At 38.3% G+C, this 17076-nt stretch overlaps 1 protein-coding gene across 1 annotated transcript in view; it reads left to right on the top strand.

The window, feature by feature from the left end:
- Positions 1–698: 698 nt before the first annotated feature.
- The window catches only part of LOC147324810 (uncharacterized), a 32997-nt gene continuing 16619 nt past the window's right edge, over positions 699–17076 (top strand). The window contains exons 1-29 of the mRNA XM_086302730.1: positions 699–853; positions 1053–1091; positions 1183–1444; positions 1553–1667; positions 2057–2141; positions 2223–2335; positions 2420–2633; positions 3521–3646; positions 4030–4147; positions 4226–4364; positions 4488–4592; positions 4683–4752; positions 4856–4993; positions 5076–5240; positions 5316–5410; positions 5514–5640; positions 5724–5982; positions 8319–8368; positions 8486–8586; positions 8690–8841; positions 9083–9221; positions 9298–9402; positions 10007–10186; positions 10276–10515; positions 10605–10761; positions 10910–11038; positions 13885–14127; positions 14215–14352; positions 14443–16893. Coding sequence (XP_086158856.1) covers positions 775–853; positions 1053–1091; positions 1183–1444; positions 1553–1667; positions 2057–2141; positions 2223–2335; positions 2420–2633; positions 3521–3646; positions 4030–4147; positions 4226–4364; positions 4488–4592; positions 4683–4752; positions 4856–4993; positions 5076–5240; positions 5316–5410; positions 5514–5640; positions 5724–5982; positions 8319–8368; positions 8486–8586; positions 8690–8841; positions 9083–9221; positions 9298–9402; positions 10007–10186; positions 10276–10515; positions 10605–10761; positions 10910–11038; positions 13885–14127; positions 14215–14352; positions 14443–16893 — 6334 coding nt within the window. The 5' untranslated portion in view covers positions 699–774. The remainder of the gene's footprint in view (positions 854–1052; positions 1092–1182; positions 1445–1552; positions 1668–2056; positions 2142–2222; positions 2336–2419; positions 2634–3520; positions 3647–4029; positions 4148–4225; positions 4365–4487; positions 4593–4682; positions 4753–4855; positions 4994–5075; positions 5241–5315; positions 5411–5513; positions 5641–5723; positions 5983–8318; positions 8369–8485; positions 8587–8689; positions 8842–9082; positions 9222–9297; positions 9403–10006; positions 10187–10275; positions 10516–10604; positions 10762–10909; positions 11039–13884; positions 14128–14214; positions 14353–14442; positions 16894–17076) is intronic.

Raw genomic sequence — 17076 nt, 5'->3', positions numbered from 1 at the left:
GTTATCATGATAACTGATGATATTTGGCAATGTAAAAATATTGGCAAAGCCTCAGAATTACATCAGTCTCATCATCTCACTTTTTGAGCATTTGCTGTATGTTAATCCAAAGCTACTTATGCTGATTACATATACATCCCATCATGTAGTTAAATCTTAACTTAAATGTGAATAAAGTTACCTGGTAAGACAAAGCAGACTGTCTTAGTGTGTAAACCCTTTCATATCTACACATCTTTGACAAATGTTTACTCAAAGTATGATTCAGTGATTCATAGATGTATTTTACATCAGCAAATTTACTTATGTCAATGAAAGATACAGAGGCCAACCCACAGTTTAAATTCTCTGGGCTGGTCTTTCTGACAATGACGTGAGAAAAGCATGCAATCCTTGTTTGACAATGTGTCGTTCTCATGAAAATCTGTCCTGAAAGTGTTCCATAATAAAAACAAACAAACTGTATGACAATTCAGTTTAAAATATTTTTCTTTATAATGTTGATGTTTGTCCAAGATTACCATTAAAACTGAGGTATGGAGCATGAGAGAGGGAGTGACAAAATATATCATGACTCAAACAGATGAAGATGAAATGTTGTTATAAGACACTTCATGGGTGTGATTTTAATGTAGACAAAAAGGTGAACAACCAGGATGCATCTTCTGCTCCTCCTAAACTGCAAACATCAAATGAACTATATTACACGGCCCTTTCGGTGAGGTATCAGTTGGTGCACCTTTCCCTCTCTCTGGACAGGGATTGCTCAAAGCCATGAGGTCAGCCAGCATGCAGCTAGAATGGGTGATACCATGGCTCAGCCTTTGCCTTGGCCTATCAGCAGCCACCATTGGTATGTAGTCTATTGTAACACAAAGAGAGTGGTATCCATGACTGTGTGAAGATGAAACTTTCATTATTTCAGCTTTTTTTTCCTTCTGTTTTGTGTTACATTAAGATGAACAGAACTCAAGTACAAGTCATATTTGTCTTCTGACATAATGACGATATGTAGGTGTTATAACTTTTATCTTCTTTTTCTTCTTTTTAAGTCACGGTTCAGGACACTGGAAAAATTCCAGTAATTACAGGTAATTTTTTTTTCAGAGACAAAATAACGCAATGAATAAATAAATGATTAACCATTACACTAGTGTAATGACTTATTTTCTTTCAAAATAGTAGTGAGCCCATCTCACAACAACCAGTTCTGCAGCACATGGGGAAACTACCACTTTAAGACATTTGATGGGAATTTGTTCAGGCTTCCATCCACTTGCAGCTACATCTTTGCATCCCAGTGTAAGGCAGACTACAACAGTTTCAACATTGAGCTCCAACGACAGGAGTCCGATATGGTTACCACCATAAAGAAAGTCACAATGAAACTGGATGGTGAAGTTGTGGAATTAGGCAATGGATTCATCAAAATCAACAATGAACCGTGAGTCTGTCTTACAAATGTGATTTTTCATTGACAGCTGATGCACTGGTTTAATAGACGATTAATATTTAATCTAACTATGATGATTTTTTTTTTTATTCCTTATAGTGCTAAAATACCCTTCAGTCGGGGTGGCATTTCAGTAGAAAGCATTGCATCCTATGTTAAAGTTCAGGCAAAGCTGGGATTGGTCTTAATGTGGAATCAAGAAGACTCCCTCTGGGTATGCTTTTTACCTACTGTGTTCGACGCCACTAATGTTTCTGAAGTAATCTATAATAAATAAATTATGCTGATTATAATTACTAAAGAAAGCTAAGTGGATTTTGTGCTTGATACAAATAAATCTCATATACTGCAGATTATAGTAAATAAACTGTATATTATAGTGAACAAATAACTACCAAAGTGTGCTATATGATTTAAACACACTGTGTGTGTCGTGTATTGCTACAGAAATGTTGAGTTTTTTAATTAATATTACCTTTAGCACAGGTAAAAAACAGCTTTACCAGAGTATTCCTCACTGCACTGTATTATTCAAATAGTAATTATAGATTTCATCTTTATTTCTGCATTTAATTCATATCTAATTTTTGAAATGGTTTTAAGGTTGAACTGGATGCAAAATTCAGAAATCAAACTTGTGGTCTGTGTGGTGACTTCAATGAACTGAATAATGAGTTCACAAATTCAGGTAAGAACTAAATCCTAAAGCTTAAAGAAGACTACAATCCAATTCAGTGATCACACTTGCTAAAACATAATTTCCTATTAGATACAGGGGCTTCTTACTGTATTGAAGAATATGGGGACAAGTGGAAAATCAGTGGTCTGTCTGACAATTGTGAGACCACGTCCTTTAAAGCTAAAGAGTCATGTGAAGTTCCGGTATGTCAAATTATTTTTGCTTGGAAGTATCTTACATATATTTAAATGCATGATATTAAATGCATAATAATCTTTGACCAACAGGAAGATCTCTGCCAGAAACTGAAGACTGAAAGTGCATTTGACAGTTGTCAAGGCCTGATTGAAACCAAGTCCTTCATTGACGCCTGTAAGGAAGATCTGTGCTCCTGTGTCAGCAATGATACGTCTTGTGTGTGTGCGACCATGTCAGAGTACTCCCGTCAGTGTGCTCATGCAGGCGGGACACCAGGGCAGTGGAAGAACCCAGATTTCTGTGGTAAGAACATAAACAAGGGGATTTGTTGTTTTCACTGTACTAACATCCAGTAGCGGTTTCAGATACGGGCGATACGGGCGGTTGCCCGGGGCGGCATCATGGTGGGGGGCGGCATCACGGGCACCGGCAAAAAAAAAAAAAATGCTCGTACTCATGCTGCCCTGACGTCAGCCAGCGCTTATTGGGAATGGCATAGGCACCGATTGGTTTTCTATTGCCCATTTGCTGGGAGAAAGGGCGCCCTTCCTGCTGCTTGCTGTGCAGAGAGGGGAGGGCGGGTGATTCTGTGACCGGCTGGAGCAGCATCTAATAACCAACTCGCAAAATAAAACAAAATAAAAACAAACCAACAAACACGAAAACACCAGACATTATGATACAGACTTATAATTTGCACCGATGTTTTTTCGAAATTCTATACACAAAAAGTGAGCGCGAGAGCCCTCGGTGCGCCTGCTTGCTGCTGAAGTCAAAGTAAACTTTATTGCCATCTCCACTACATACAGTCCAGTATATAGAGAGACGAGACGACGAGGCTCCAGTTACAGCAGTGCAAGTAAACAAACAATAAATATAAGAAGAGTAAGAAAATAAATCTACACTTTAGGACTAGAGGTAAAGGGATCAATAACAATTTAAAAATTTCTGAAATCTCATAAATGCACCCTAGACAAAGTGAATCTGTGAACTAAGGTGTAGGTGTGTTAGATCATGTTGTGGTGATCCTTGGGTTGAGGGATGGGTGTTCATACTGGAGTACAAAATTAAAACCAATGGAAATGGACAAGAAGTGTTCGCCCAAGGCGCCAAACAGGCTAGGACTGCCACTGCTAACATCACAATTACTTGTTTATTAATTTTAATTCTAACTTTTGTGTGCTTAAAAGGAAAATCATGCCCCTTCAACCTGGAGTATAAGGAATGTGGTAATCCCTGCATGGACACTTGCAAAAACCAGGGCACAAACAAAGTGTGTAGTGAACACTGTGTTGATGGATGTTTCTGTCCATTTGGTAAGTTTTGTAGCTTCTAGAGGATAATATTCTTTCTTTTTTTTAAAAAATTGGGGCTAGTATGTATTCACTATTATAATTCTTAGGTTATCACTTTTATTCTTTAAATGTATTATTTTTCCTTTTGACACTCTATAGTGTATTTGTGAAGCTAAATTGGATAATATTTGATCAAATGTTGCCATCCTGGGTTGCAACGTTTACCACAGTGAAATCTAAGAAAATTTCTTCTTAGGTCTTTTTAGCCCATTGGGAAAGTGAGGAAAGTGAGGACATCTATGTTAAAAAATAGGAACATTTGGGGCCTCAAAATGTGCCGATGACATACCCATCAGACCTAATGGTGATTTTGTGTATTATCATAAAACTATCTGTTTCCAAAGGGACTGTGTTGGATGATGTCACACATACTGGGTGCATCACTGTTGACAACTGCAGCTGCCCGCATAATGAAGAAATATACCAACCGGGGCAATCCTACTCCGGGCCATGCAAGAGCTGGTAACTGTATCATTTATAACTTCATATCTATATTCACACTGGTTTATGAAGATGAACTGACGGACCTCTGTTTAACAGCACCTGCAAAAATGGTGAGTGGATCTGTAATCTTAAAGACTGCCCTGGTGTTTGTTCCATCCTGGGTGGCTCTCACATCACCACCTATGACGATAAAACGTATATGTTTCACGGAGAGTGTTCTTATGTTCTGACAAAGGTGAGGTGAAACAGAAAATAACTTTCTTTTGTTTTTTATATTATTTTTATTGTTATTATTCACAAACATGTATTATACATGTAAACTACATGTGTAAGTGCATTTTTGACTTTTCAATTTTAGGAAATCAAAGGGACTTTCAGCCTTCAAGGCGACTTGGCTAAATGTGAAAAATCTGATAAATCAACTTGTCTGGCTTCAATCACTCTACTACTGTCAGATCATGTGGTAAAATATGTGTATATTTTTATCCAGTTTATTTTGTTTTCCAATGGTTCAGATGGCTTTTCTGATATAGTAATATACTTTGTCCTATAGATTGTTAAAATTGATGCCAGTGGGCGAGTCTTTTACCACACACTGCTCACTCAGCTTCCTCTCTTTTTGGGTGAGCACTTGTTTATCTTTTAGTGAATGAAATCTCAACATTTAAATGAGTCTCATCATTTAATTTGAAAATATATACGTATAAAATATATTTCCCTTTACAGATGATATCACAATTTTCCACCCATCTACATTCTTTCTTGTAATGCAAACCACCTACGGGCTTGATGTTGAGATTCAGCTCACACCTGTTATGCAGGTCTACATCAAAGCCAGTGTATCTAATAAAGGAAAACTCGTCGGTGGGTTTGGATTTTGATTGGTTTTGGGATTAAGTTTAAAGTGTGAAGATTGTTATGTTACACCATGATCATCTTTATCCAGGTCTGTGTGGAGATTTTGATAACGATGGATCACAGGACTTCAAAACAACCTCCGGTATAATTGAAAATACAGCTTGGACATTTGCCAACACATGGAAAACCAAGCCAAACTGCCCTGACGTGACAAATATACTCGGGGACCCCTGTAGTTTGAGTACAGAAAAGGGTAGGTCACAGTCATCATGCTCTATGTTTTGTTGATGGCTTATCACTTTTTAAGTAAACCTGTTTCTTTCTGTAGAGGAATATGCCAAACACTGGTGCTCCCAGCTGTCAGACCCAAAAGGTGTTTTTTCACCGTGCCATCCTGTGGTACACCCAGTAGAGTATCAACTTGTAAGCAGGGATTTCTTCTTTTTTGTAATCAAGTGTATGTTTTTATTTTAATTATTTATTAGCTTTAACTGATGATTAAGCTTTTTGCTGTTTCTCTTCGCAGAATTGTATTTATGACACCTGTGCCTGTGAAAAAAGTGAGGATTGCTTGTGTGCTGCTTTGTCCGCCTATGTTCATGCATGTGCTATTGAAGGTGTATTATTGACTGGATGGAGGAACAACACATGCCGTAAGTTTAAATGAAATTATCTACTACAATAAATCATATCTGTCTCTGTTTAAACTGTAAAGGGTCCTTTTTTCTTCCAACAGAGAAATACACAAATGACTGCCCACCTACTTTTGTGTATGACTACAAAATGACAAGCTGTGGTCGCACCTGTCGCTCTCTTAGTCAGTCAGATTTAACATGTGGGGTTGATTTTACTGAGCTTGATGGCTGTGGCTGTGCTGAAGGAACTTATCTAAATGAGAAGAACGAGTGTGTGTTACCCTCACAATGTTCCTGTTACGCTGGAGACACAGTGGTGCATCCCGGGCAGGTTACTACACTCAGTAATGGACAGACTTGGTATGTTTTTCCATATATTCTGTATTTTTATTAATTCATTAATTTAGTTATTTATTTATTTTGTGTTTTGATGATGTTTGATGGTTAACATAAAGTAGATAAGAACAAGGGAAGAGAAAACACCAATAATTTAGTATGCTGTGAAGTACTGCACTTGTGCTTGCCAAGATGTTTTTTTGGTGCCTTTATACTTGTAGAAGAGTATGCGATTGATTGGTTGTACTTTGCCCTACAAAAGTCTGCCTAAAGTGGAGTGAAATTGTGGCCAATATATGAGACAAAAACTGTAAACTTGTTACATTTCTATTTTTTGTCTGGAACTTTTTTCCCATGTCCATTTTTCATGGGGCAAGCTATTTGATACTCTGAAACCAGGTACTAGTAACCAATGTTCCTTCTAATTTTTTATGTGTCTGAGCAAACACACAAACTCTTGGACCACCATAAGCAACATTAGACGTGTGCACATCATTGAATCCATCCAAGTTACATGGTTTATTAAAATAATCAAATTACAGCATTTACATTTATGTTGGACTACTTTTAATTAACTGCTTTAATCCACTTACAATGAAAATTTAAAAAATAAATCTTGTTCAAGACCTGTGTAGTATGTTAACACTATTGGAAGTAAAAATAACTTGAACTCCAATTTTGAAAACACAATTTTTTATTATTATTTTTTAAATAAAGCTCTGACTGTATTATGAGTATGAGTCTGTGGTCTGGGAGAGAGTCTTGTAACTCTCTGTCTGTAAAATACAGTATATGATGACCAATGTTGGGCAATTAATTATATAGTTCTTCAAAAAAATGAGTTTTGCAAACAACTAAATTTTTTGCAGCTATTTACCTAAAAATGCAGCCAAGGCGTTTAAAAAAAAAAAAAAAACATTTCAAACTACTTACAGAACAATCAACTGTTCTGCATCAAATTTGATGCCACACAAAGTATTTGTGCCACTCCAAAAAATAATTTTTGTCCACTATGAGATAAAGGTGAACATCACAAGCCTGCAGACCTGGCAACAGGAGATGTATCACTCCTGTAACACCTGCAACATTCAGCAGTCGCCTCATTGTTCTGACACACACAACAAAACTAGTGACTACACTACACACTAACTACACAACACATTAACTTCAGACTCCAAACACGAAACATCGTAAATCTCTCACATCTCCAAACCCCGCCGTCACTCCTAAAACTTCCCCCCTTCCTAAACATCTAAATGTCATGCTGCCAACATTTTTAGATTGGTCAACATGGTACATTTGTCCACCAATAGGAAAGGATGGGGCGGGGTTAGTTTTGTTTTTGCTCACATCATTGGCTGGAGCAGCCACTTACTGACTCACACTACAAAACAGAATAAATTGTTTTAATTCCAATTCAGGTTAGATTTTTTTGGTGCGCAACACAGATTTTCTGTGTGCGGAGACCGTGCCAGCAGTGTGCGATTACACACACTCTTAGAAGGAACATTGCTAGTAACCATTGAATCCAGTTGGATGTAACATCGTTTCAAGTTGACATTGGGCCATAGCAATGCAAATGTGTGGGTTTTGATAGGGTGAAGCAAAGTCAATTAAATACAATAAATAAAATTACGTTTTTTGCTTTACAGTAGTTAGCCTTGGGGGTCCTAAAAACACCATTGTGCACCATTTCAAATATTCTTGTCAAATAGTCCAGCTTGATAATTATTGATATTATTGTGAGATGTAAAATAAAACTGTATTATTGGCAAATTATACATTAAGTAACAAACTGAAGCCACTGTGAAGTGGACATGGACACACTCAGAAAATGGAGACATGCCACACAGTCCAATGTGAATCAAAACAAGCATGCTAGACACACTTGTCAACAAAAGATGGCAGTAATTTAAAGGACGAGTGCAAATAAATAAGAAAAGTTAAAAAAGAACATTGTTTGAGATGAAATGAAAGAGAAATTGCTTTCACTTTGGTAGTTTTACTTGATAGCTATTTTTAGGCAGGGGCAGGGCATGCGTGTTTGGCTTCTTTGTTTTTTAACCCTGTTACAAAACAAATAACTCATTTCATTCAGCAAGTGGACTCACTTAACTCTCAGGGCCTATGCAAATGTGCAAAGAAGTTAAGATTCTGGCAAATTCAAGTTTCATTATCAAAGAACTTTATTGCTTCACTGATGTGGTTCAGGTTGTGACATGCCCAAGTATCACCAAGTGAAGTTGTCCCAGGAATGTTTAACCTGAATACACACAGCTGCAATTGATACCTTGTTATTTCATTGAACTGATACAATGCATCTCTTTTCTTTGTCTTGCCTATCTTCATTTATGTTTCAGCTCTTGCTATGGTGGAGAATTAACCTGTTCAGGAAAACAAGTGATTCAAAGTAGGTACAAAGTACTTAATTACTGTTCATTAAATGGTTATTTCTACTGAAAAGCAAAGTATAAGTAAATACAACCATACAGTTGTGTCCCTTTAAAGACACTGTCATTGTTCTCAGCATGCACAAGCCCAATGGTTTTCCTCAACTGCTCAAATGCAAAGCCGGGAGAAAAGGGATCTGAGTGCCAAAAAAGCTGCCAGACACTGAACAAACAATGTGTAAGACTGAGAAGCTGATTCATAACTGCCACACATGGACATTACAACAGCATAATCAGTTATTAAGCATATTGATGAAATATGTCTCTGTTATCCTGAACAGATCAGCACAGATTGTATCTCAGGATGTGTATGTCCTGATGGCCTGCTATCAGATAATAATGGAGGCTGTGTAAAGCAGGAGGACTGCCCCTGCCCATATAATGGACAATACTATAAACATGGACAATCTGTTAAAGTAGACTGCAATACATGGTGAGGGCTTTTTTTGTTCTTCTTGGGGGTTTTTTCTAACAATTTCCTGTTATTTACTCATCCATCAACTCTGTTTAAATAAAGAGTATATTTTAAAAACACACTAAATAATACTCAAACTCTGGTGTCCCCAAGCATGTTTTTCACATCACTGAAACATTTTTTTTGGGGGGGGGGGGGGGGGGGGGGGGCTTTGGGAATAGTTATTTAACAAGATTTAACTTCCCTTTTCAAATCTAAGCACATGCAAAAGCAGCATATGGGAATGTACAGGTCAAGACTGTGGTGGAACCTGTACCATTTATGGAGCAGGGAATTACATCACTTTTGATGAATCAAGATTTGCCTTTAGTGGAGGCTGTAGCTACATCTTCACCCAGGTACAGTCTGCACTTACGTTTAATCTTTATGACCTGTTAAAATCAGTCCTGTGATACTGACATGAGAATCCTGCAGGATTCCTGTGGAGGTGAGAACGGCACCTTTCAGGTACTGACTGAGAGCATCCCCTGTGAAAATGCTGAAAGCGTCTGCTCCTTTGACATCACGCTCTATTTAGGGGTATGTAAATATGAACAGAAATTGCATTTACAAGTTGTTTTTTTTAAAAAGATAGATACCTTAATAATTAATAATTATGCATTACAGGCACCTTCCTTATCTGTTTTTAAATCACGTCTTAAAACATATTTATTTACCTTGGCTTTTAGCATAGCAGGACTTGTTGATGTCTCTTAATATGTTTCTTATTAATTATATTATTTTTAATTTTAAGATATTTTATATGTAATTTAAACTGTTTCCTCTCTGTTTTATATTTGTAGCACTTTGGTCAACATTGTTGGATGTAAAGTGCGTCATAAATAAAGATGCTATGCTATGCTATGCTATTACCTCATTATTATTATCACTATATGAGAAAATGGGTTTTTTGAAAAAGAAACAGGGTACACAGTGTTGTCGTTAATATAGTGAGTTGGACTGTGTGTTTCAACATGAGCCCTGTTCTATTTTTGAAAATTAAGCATGGCAAAAAATTAAATATTAACCTTTTGCTGGGTACTGTAATCTTGTGTACAATTGTTGCAAATCCATACGTATTAATGTTCCTAAATGGTCACATCGTTTTTCACAATTCCCAATTAGCATGTTTTGTTTTTAACAGAACAGTGAAATTCGTCTCTCAGATGAACATATCAAAGTTTTAAAAAAAAACAGTGGGGAAGAAATACCCTATCAAGTCCACACTTTGGGTTTATATCTCGTCATTGAAGCGAAGAATGGCCTTATTGTCATTTGGGATAAAAAGACAACCCTCATGATAAAACTCAGATCTACATTCAAGGTCTGTGAGCACACACACACATACACACATACACATATATAGATAGAGAGAGAGAGAGAGAGATATAAACAAACTTGTTCTTTTCTTAGGGCAAAGTCTGCGGTCTGTGTGGAAATTTTGATGGAAATATCAAGAATGATTTCACTACCAGAAATAAAGAAGTTGTGGTTGATCCCCTTATATTCGGAAACAGCTGGCAAGTGTCACCTAGCTGCTCAAGTGCACAAACTCCAAAGGATGCATGTACACTGTACTCACACAGACAGGCATGGGCAGTGAAGCACTGCAGCATTATCAAGAGTGCAGTATTTGAGGCCTGCTATTCAAAGGTAAGTGTTTATGAATGTAAGTAAACGTTTAGGCTATAATGGACCAAAGTCACTCTTTACTTACATTTACAATTACTTATTCCAAAAAGGTGGATCCCCAACAATATTTTGATGCCTGTGTGAGAGACACGTGTGCCTGTAATTCAGGAGGAGATTGTGAGTGTTTCTGTTCAGCTGTAGCAGCTTATGCAGCAGCCTGTAATGAGGCAGGAGTGTGCGTGAAATGGAGAACTCCCACCATCTGCCGTGAGTGTTTTTTTTATTTTTCTGTGACAAGATACATATAAAATGCAAAGTATAATAATAACTGTCAGCATGAGCTAAGTTTACAAATAAGGTTTAATGTAAAATCGAGTTCATTGTTATTTATGATTTATTACTTTTGTTTTATTAGCTGTATTCTGTGATTATTACAACCCTGATGGACAGTGTGAATGGCACTATAAGCCTTGTGGAAGATCATGCATGAAGACATGCAGAAATCCCTCTGGAATATGCTACAATCAACTTCCCGCATTAGAAGGTATGCATTGTAAGAAAAGGAAAGTACATGCATTTGTAGGTTCATAATTATACAGCCAGGCATCACTGACCATGTCTCCTCCTTTTAAGTAAAGTAGATAATGTAGTGTAAATGTGCCCCCATGTTCAACGACTGTTTGAAACCAGCTGTATTGGTGTCCTATATCTACCTTTTAGCTAATTTACTGACAAAATACTTCAGAAACTGGTGACGGGGGCTGCTGCTCTCACTGACATCATGATATTATTATTAACCTATTATTGTACAGTCTTTACTTTACAATACTTTTCAAATTAAAGCACCTCGAGGCAACTGTTGAAATGAAATAGAATTTAACTGAATTGAAAGAAAGAACGATTGGATTTTAACCACACATTTATTTCTAAATAAATAAATACGAGGACATCACAAGTTTTTTTTTAACAAAATAAAAAAGCAGTCAAAAAACACATGGTTGAAATAATATTGACCATCGACAAAAGAACAGACCACATTATTAAAACACAACTGAGAGAAAAAATCTGTCAAATGATCCACCAATTAATAAAACAGAAATTCAGCTTTAATATTTAACCAGTAAAATGACCATTTGAAAATGGTCCAAGCTTTAAAAAGGCTGTTATAAAACATTGGCATTTAATAAGAAGATGAGATCAAATTACAATTTCATAAAATTATCCATTCCCAACTATCCCATTCCTCTTACAAAACACTAGTTACTGGTTTCCTGAAAACATGTTCTTCCCTTCCCATCAGGTATTTCTGAATTAGCTGCATTCTGAAAGCTGCAGTTCTGCTCTCTAGGTGAACTAGTCCTTGTCCACCTTTTTCTTTGTGCAAAAAAAGCACAGCCTGGGATATCCAATGTCAGTTATCCCAAAAAAACTTGATCATCAAAGACTGAATTTATTTAATAATAATGAAGGGGGCTCTAAACAAGTTAATCTATGCCACAATAAAAAACAAACTTAGTTTATAATATATTTATAATAGGAACCCTGCCTTTATATGACATCTGCGGTAACAACCATCTCCACTTCCCTAACTTCCCCTCAATTCTTGTTTAGTGTGTCTTCATGTCCCAGTTACACACCCAGATACTTCAAACATCCTCTTTTCCATTTCAAACCACCTGGAAGTTGTGGGACCCCAACAATATGACATCACAATGAGCTTGAGACCTCCAAAATATCTTTGACTAGTGACACATTATCAACAATAGACCTGCCTGGCACGCCGTAGGTTTGTGTTCAGTGGACAACATGATTCATCACCTTCTTTGGTCTGTTTGCCAGCACTTTTGACAGTGCACATTATAATCAGTGCACAATAAAGAGACAGGCCACCAGTCCTTAATATAGTGGAGATCACCTTTCTTTGGTAAGAATTAGAGGTGGGAATCACCATACAACTCACGATACGATATTATCACAATACTTAACGCACGATACGATATTATTGCGATTTTTTTTTAAATATTTTGCGATATTTAGTCCAACTTAACTGAATGCAACCATCTGGTACAATTATAGATATTCTGAACTATGCAATTTATGAAAACTATGCAGCCCCTTCAGCAACTGAAGAATTTGAAAGTAAATTTAAAAATATATAATTTTACATTAAATAAAAAAGTCAACATGAAGTCAACATGCTCTGGAGTCAGAGCATGTTGACTTCAGAGAAAAAATTGTTTGTAACAAAATATCGATTTCTGCTGTCCCTGTATCGATACATTATTAGCAAACAAAATATCACGATACTACACAGTATCGATTTTTTCCCCCACCCCTAGTAAGAATGTTAGAACAGCTCTCATGTAGCTCTGAGGCAAAAAAAAAAACTTCAGCAAAGCCCTTCTCAACAACCTCCATTATATCATCACAAAGGTCAGACCAAAAAGCTTTATTAAATTCAAATGGGAGTCCATCTATGCTGGAGGCCTTCCTTACTGGCATACTTTGTAAAGCAGTATGAACTTCTTTTAATGTTAGAGGCTCCCCCAGCTCCTTGATGAACTCCTCAGAAACTCTGGAGAGACTAGTGCAGAAGTTATTAAAAGCCTTTTAAAAGCTATAAAGATCTATAAAGATTTATTGCTGAGATTTATTGCTGATAAACAGAGGAATGTTGCAATATGGACTTAGCTGGCATGGTTAAAGGAGAAACTGACAAAAAAAATATAATTCACCAAATTACACTTTTAAATTACATTTTGCCTTCTCCATACTGTCAACAAAGATCACCACTGCGCTATTTGTCTGAGCAGCAGATTTAATGCTGCTTTGACCCGAAATTTCACCCAACACCAGACTACACTCCTCGATCTTAAAACCATGTTGTCTCATAAGTTTAGTGAAGTCCATTTTGGCAACTTGTACGCCAACTAGCCAAAACGCTGGTATTACGCACTCAAAAAAAATCAGCAACACTCACTTAAACTCTAAGCAAACAATCAATTCTAAATATAATACCCAGTAAAACACACACACACACACACACACACACACACACACACACACACACACACACAACAGGTAGAAAAGTAAAGTTAGAAGCAAGTCCTCAATCTCTCAGTGAGACTCACCACATGCTCCACTACCACACTCCCAGCATGCACTTCAGAGAGTAAGGAAGAGAGAATAAGGATTTTATTTTTTAAATTTGTGTTCAGAGCAGTCACAGCATGGGAATCCACTGTGAAAAGCATAATACTTTGTACTGTGGCGTTACCTATTGTTTTACTTCCACTTCTCAGAGTTGTTCAAAATGGTTAGGCTAGATTTCATGCATGCACCTATTTTGTGTGAGGTTTGAAAATTTACAGTGATATCTCAATTCTTAAGGCTGCTATCCAACTTGCCCACCTGAAAGGCCTTATTTGGAAGAAGTAACCATGAAATGTGTTGATACATGTGGATGTTATGATGATGAAGGGAAATATTACGACAAAGGGTTCAAATTCTATATGACGCATGATGGAAATGGAACCTGTTTCTCTGCTATTTGTGATGGAAATATTACAAGAATAATAGAGCCTTGTACAACTACAACTATATCTCCAACACCCTTTACTTTCACTTCTACAGGTAAGATTTAATTCTTTTAATATTTTTTATTTAACTCTAGCAAAAACAAAAGTATAACTAAATGTTGTATTTTTTCTACACTCCCAGTAACAACAACAGAGAGGCCCACTACAGAAACATTTCAAACGACTTCTCCCACAACACGAATAACTTCTCCATGGTCTAAAACAACACCATTACGAACATCGACAACGTCTCTACCAACTACAACCATAGTCACAGAAACAACAACAACCACATTTTCACCTCCCACAACAACCACCACAGGAACACCTCCCACAACAACCACAGAAACACCTCCCACGACAACCACAGAAACAACCACTACAACACCTTGCAATGACTACGAGTGTACATGGTCATCCTGGATCAATAAGAATTATCCCAGTAGTACTCCAGATGGTGGAGATTATGAATCCATCGCTAACATTACTGATCTGGACCTGAGTGTGTGCACAAAACCTGTGAAGATACAATGTAGAGCTAAAGATTTCCCAGATATGTCGCTGGAAGACTTAGGTCAAACTTTAATATGTGACCAACAAGATGGACTTATCTGTCATAACAAAGACCAAGGTTTTCCTCCAAAATGTAATGACTATGAAATACGAGCTTTATGTTGCCGTTATACTTGTGTGTCTACCACAACAACAACTGTATCCACAACAAAAACAACCACAGGAACAACTCCCACAACAACAACCACATTTTCACCTCCCACAACAACAACCACTGGAACACCTCCCACAACAACCACCACAGGAACAACTCCCACAACAACGACAACAGGTTCACCTCCCACTACAACAACTACAGGATCACCTCCCACAACAACAACCACAGGAACACCTCCCACAAAAACCACAACAGAAACACCTCCCACAACAACAACTACATTTTCACCTCCCACAACAACAACTACAATTTCACCGGGCACAACGACAACGACAGAAACACCTCCCACAACAACCACAACAGGTTCACCTCCGACTACAACAACCACAGGAACACCTCCCACAACAACCACAACAGGAACACCTCCCACAACAACCACCACAGGAACACCTCCCACAACAACCACTACAGGAACACCGCCCACAACAACAACTACATTTTCACCTCCCACAACAACCACCACAGGGACACCTCCCACAACAACAACCACAACAGGAACACCGCCCACAACAACCACAACAAGAATACCTCCCACAACAACAACGACAGGAACACCTCCCACAACAACAACCACAGAATCGACCAGTACAACACCTTGCAATGACTACGAGTGTACGTGGTCATCCTGGAGTAATAAGAATTATCCCAGTAGTACTCCAGATGGTGGAGATTATGAATCCATCGCTAACATTACTGATCTGGACCTGAGTGTGTGCACAAAACCTGTGAAGATACAATGTAGAGCTAAAGATTTCCCAGATATGTCGCTGGAAGACATAGGTCAAACTTTAATATGTGACCAACAAGATGGACTTATCTGTCATAACAAAGACCAAGGTTTTCCTCCAAAATGTAATGACTATGAAATACGAGCTTTATGTTGCCGTTATACTTGTGTGTCTACCACAACAACAACTGTATCCACAACAAAAACAACCACAGGAACACCTCCCACAACAACCACAACAGGAACACCTCCCACAACAACAACCACTGGAACACCTCCCACAACAACCACAACAGGTTCACCTCCCACAACAACAACCACAGGAACACCTCCCACAACAACCACAACAGGAACACCGCTCACAACAACCACCACAGGAACACCTCCCACAACAACAACCACTGGAACACCGCCCGCAACAACAACCACTGGAACACCGCCCACAACAACCACAACAGGAACACCTCCCACAACAACCACCACAGGAACACCTCCCACAACAACCACAACAGGAACACCTCCCACAACAACCACAACAGGAACACCTCCCACAACAACAACTACATTTTCACCTCCCACAACAACAACCACTGGAACACCACCCACAACAACAACCACAGGAACACCTCCCACAACAACAACCACAGGAACACCTCCCACAACAACAACTACATTTTCACCTCCCACAACAACAACTACAATTTCACCTCCCACAACAACAACCACAGGTTCACCTCCCACAACAACAACTACCACAGGAACACCTCCCACAACAACAGCGACAGGATCGCCTCCCACAACAACCACCACAGGAACACCTCCCACAACAACAACCACAGGAACACCTCCCACAACAACAACCACAGAATCGACCAGTACAACACCTTGCAATGACTACGAGTGTACATGGTCATCCTGGAGTAATAAGAATTATCCCAGTAGTACTCCAGATGGTGGCGATTATGAATCCATCGCTAACATTACTGATCTGGACCTGAGTGTGTGCACAAAACCTGTGAAGATACAATGTAGAGCTAAAGATTTCCCAGATATGTCGCTGGAAGACTTAGGTCAAACTTTAATATGTGACCAACAAGATGGACTTATCTGTCATAACAAAGACCAAGGTTTTCCTCCAAAATGTAATGACTATGAAATACGAGCTTTATGTTGCCGTTATACTTGTGTGTCTACCACAACAACAACTGTATCCACAACAAAAACAACCACAGGAACACCTCCCACAACAACCACAACAGGAACACCTCCCACAACAACAACCACTGGAACACCTCCCACAACAACCACAACAGGTTCACCTCCCACTTCAACAACCACAGGAACACCTCCCACAACAACCACAACAGGTTCACCTCCCACAACAACAACCACAGGAACACCTCCCACAACAACCACAACAGGAACACCGCTCACAACAACCACAACAGGAACACCTCCCACAACAACAACTACATTTTCACCTCCCACAACAACAACCACTGGAACACCACCCACAACAACAACCACAGGAACACCTCCCACAACAA

The sequence above is a fragment of the Aulonocara sp. 'chitande type north' Nkhata Bay genome, linkage group LG7 (genome assembly GCF_057382095.1).
Source record: "Aulonocara sp. 'chitande type north' Nkhata Bay isolate Kocher_YH1m ecotype deep benthic linkage group LG7, A_spYH_male_GT1.1, whole genome shotgun sequence".
Lineage (NCBI taxonomy): Eukaryota > Metazoa > Chordata > Actinopteri > Cichliformes > Cichlidae > Aulonocara > Aulonocara sp. 'chitande type north' Nkhata Bay.
Note: the sequence above shows the minus strand (reverse complement) of the source record. Positions and strands in the feature narration are given on the sequence as shown.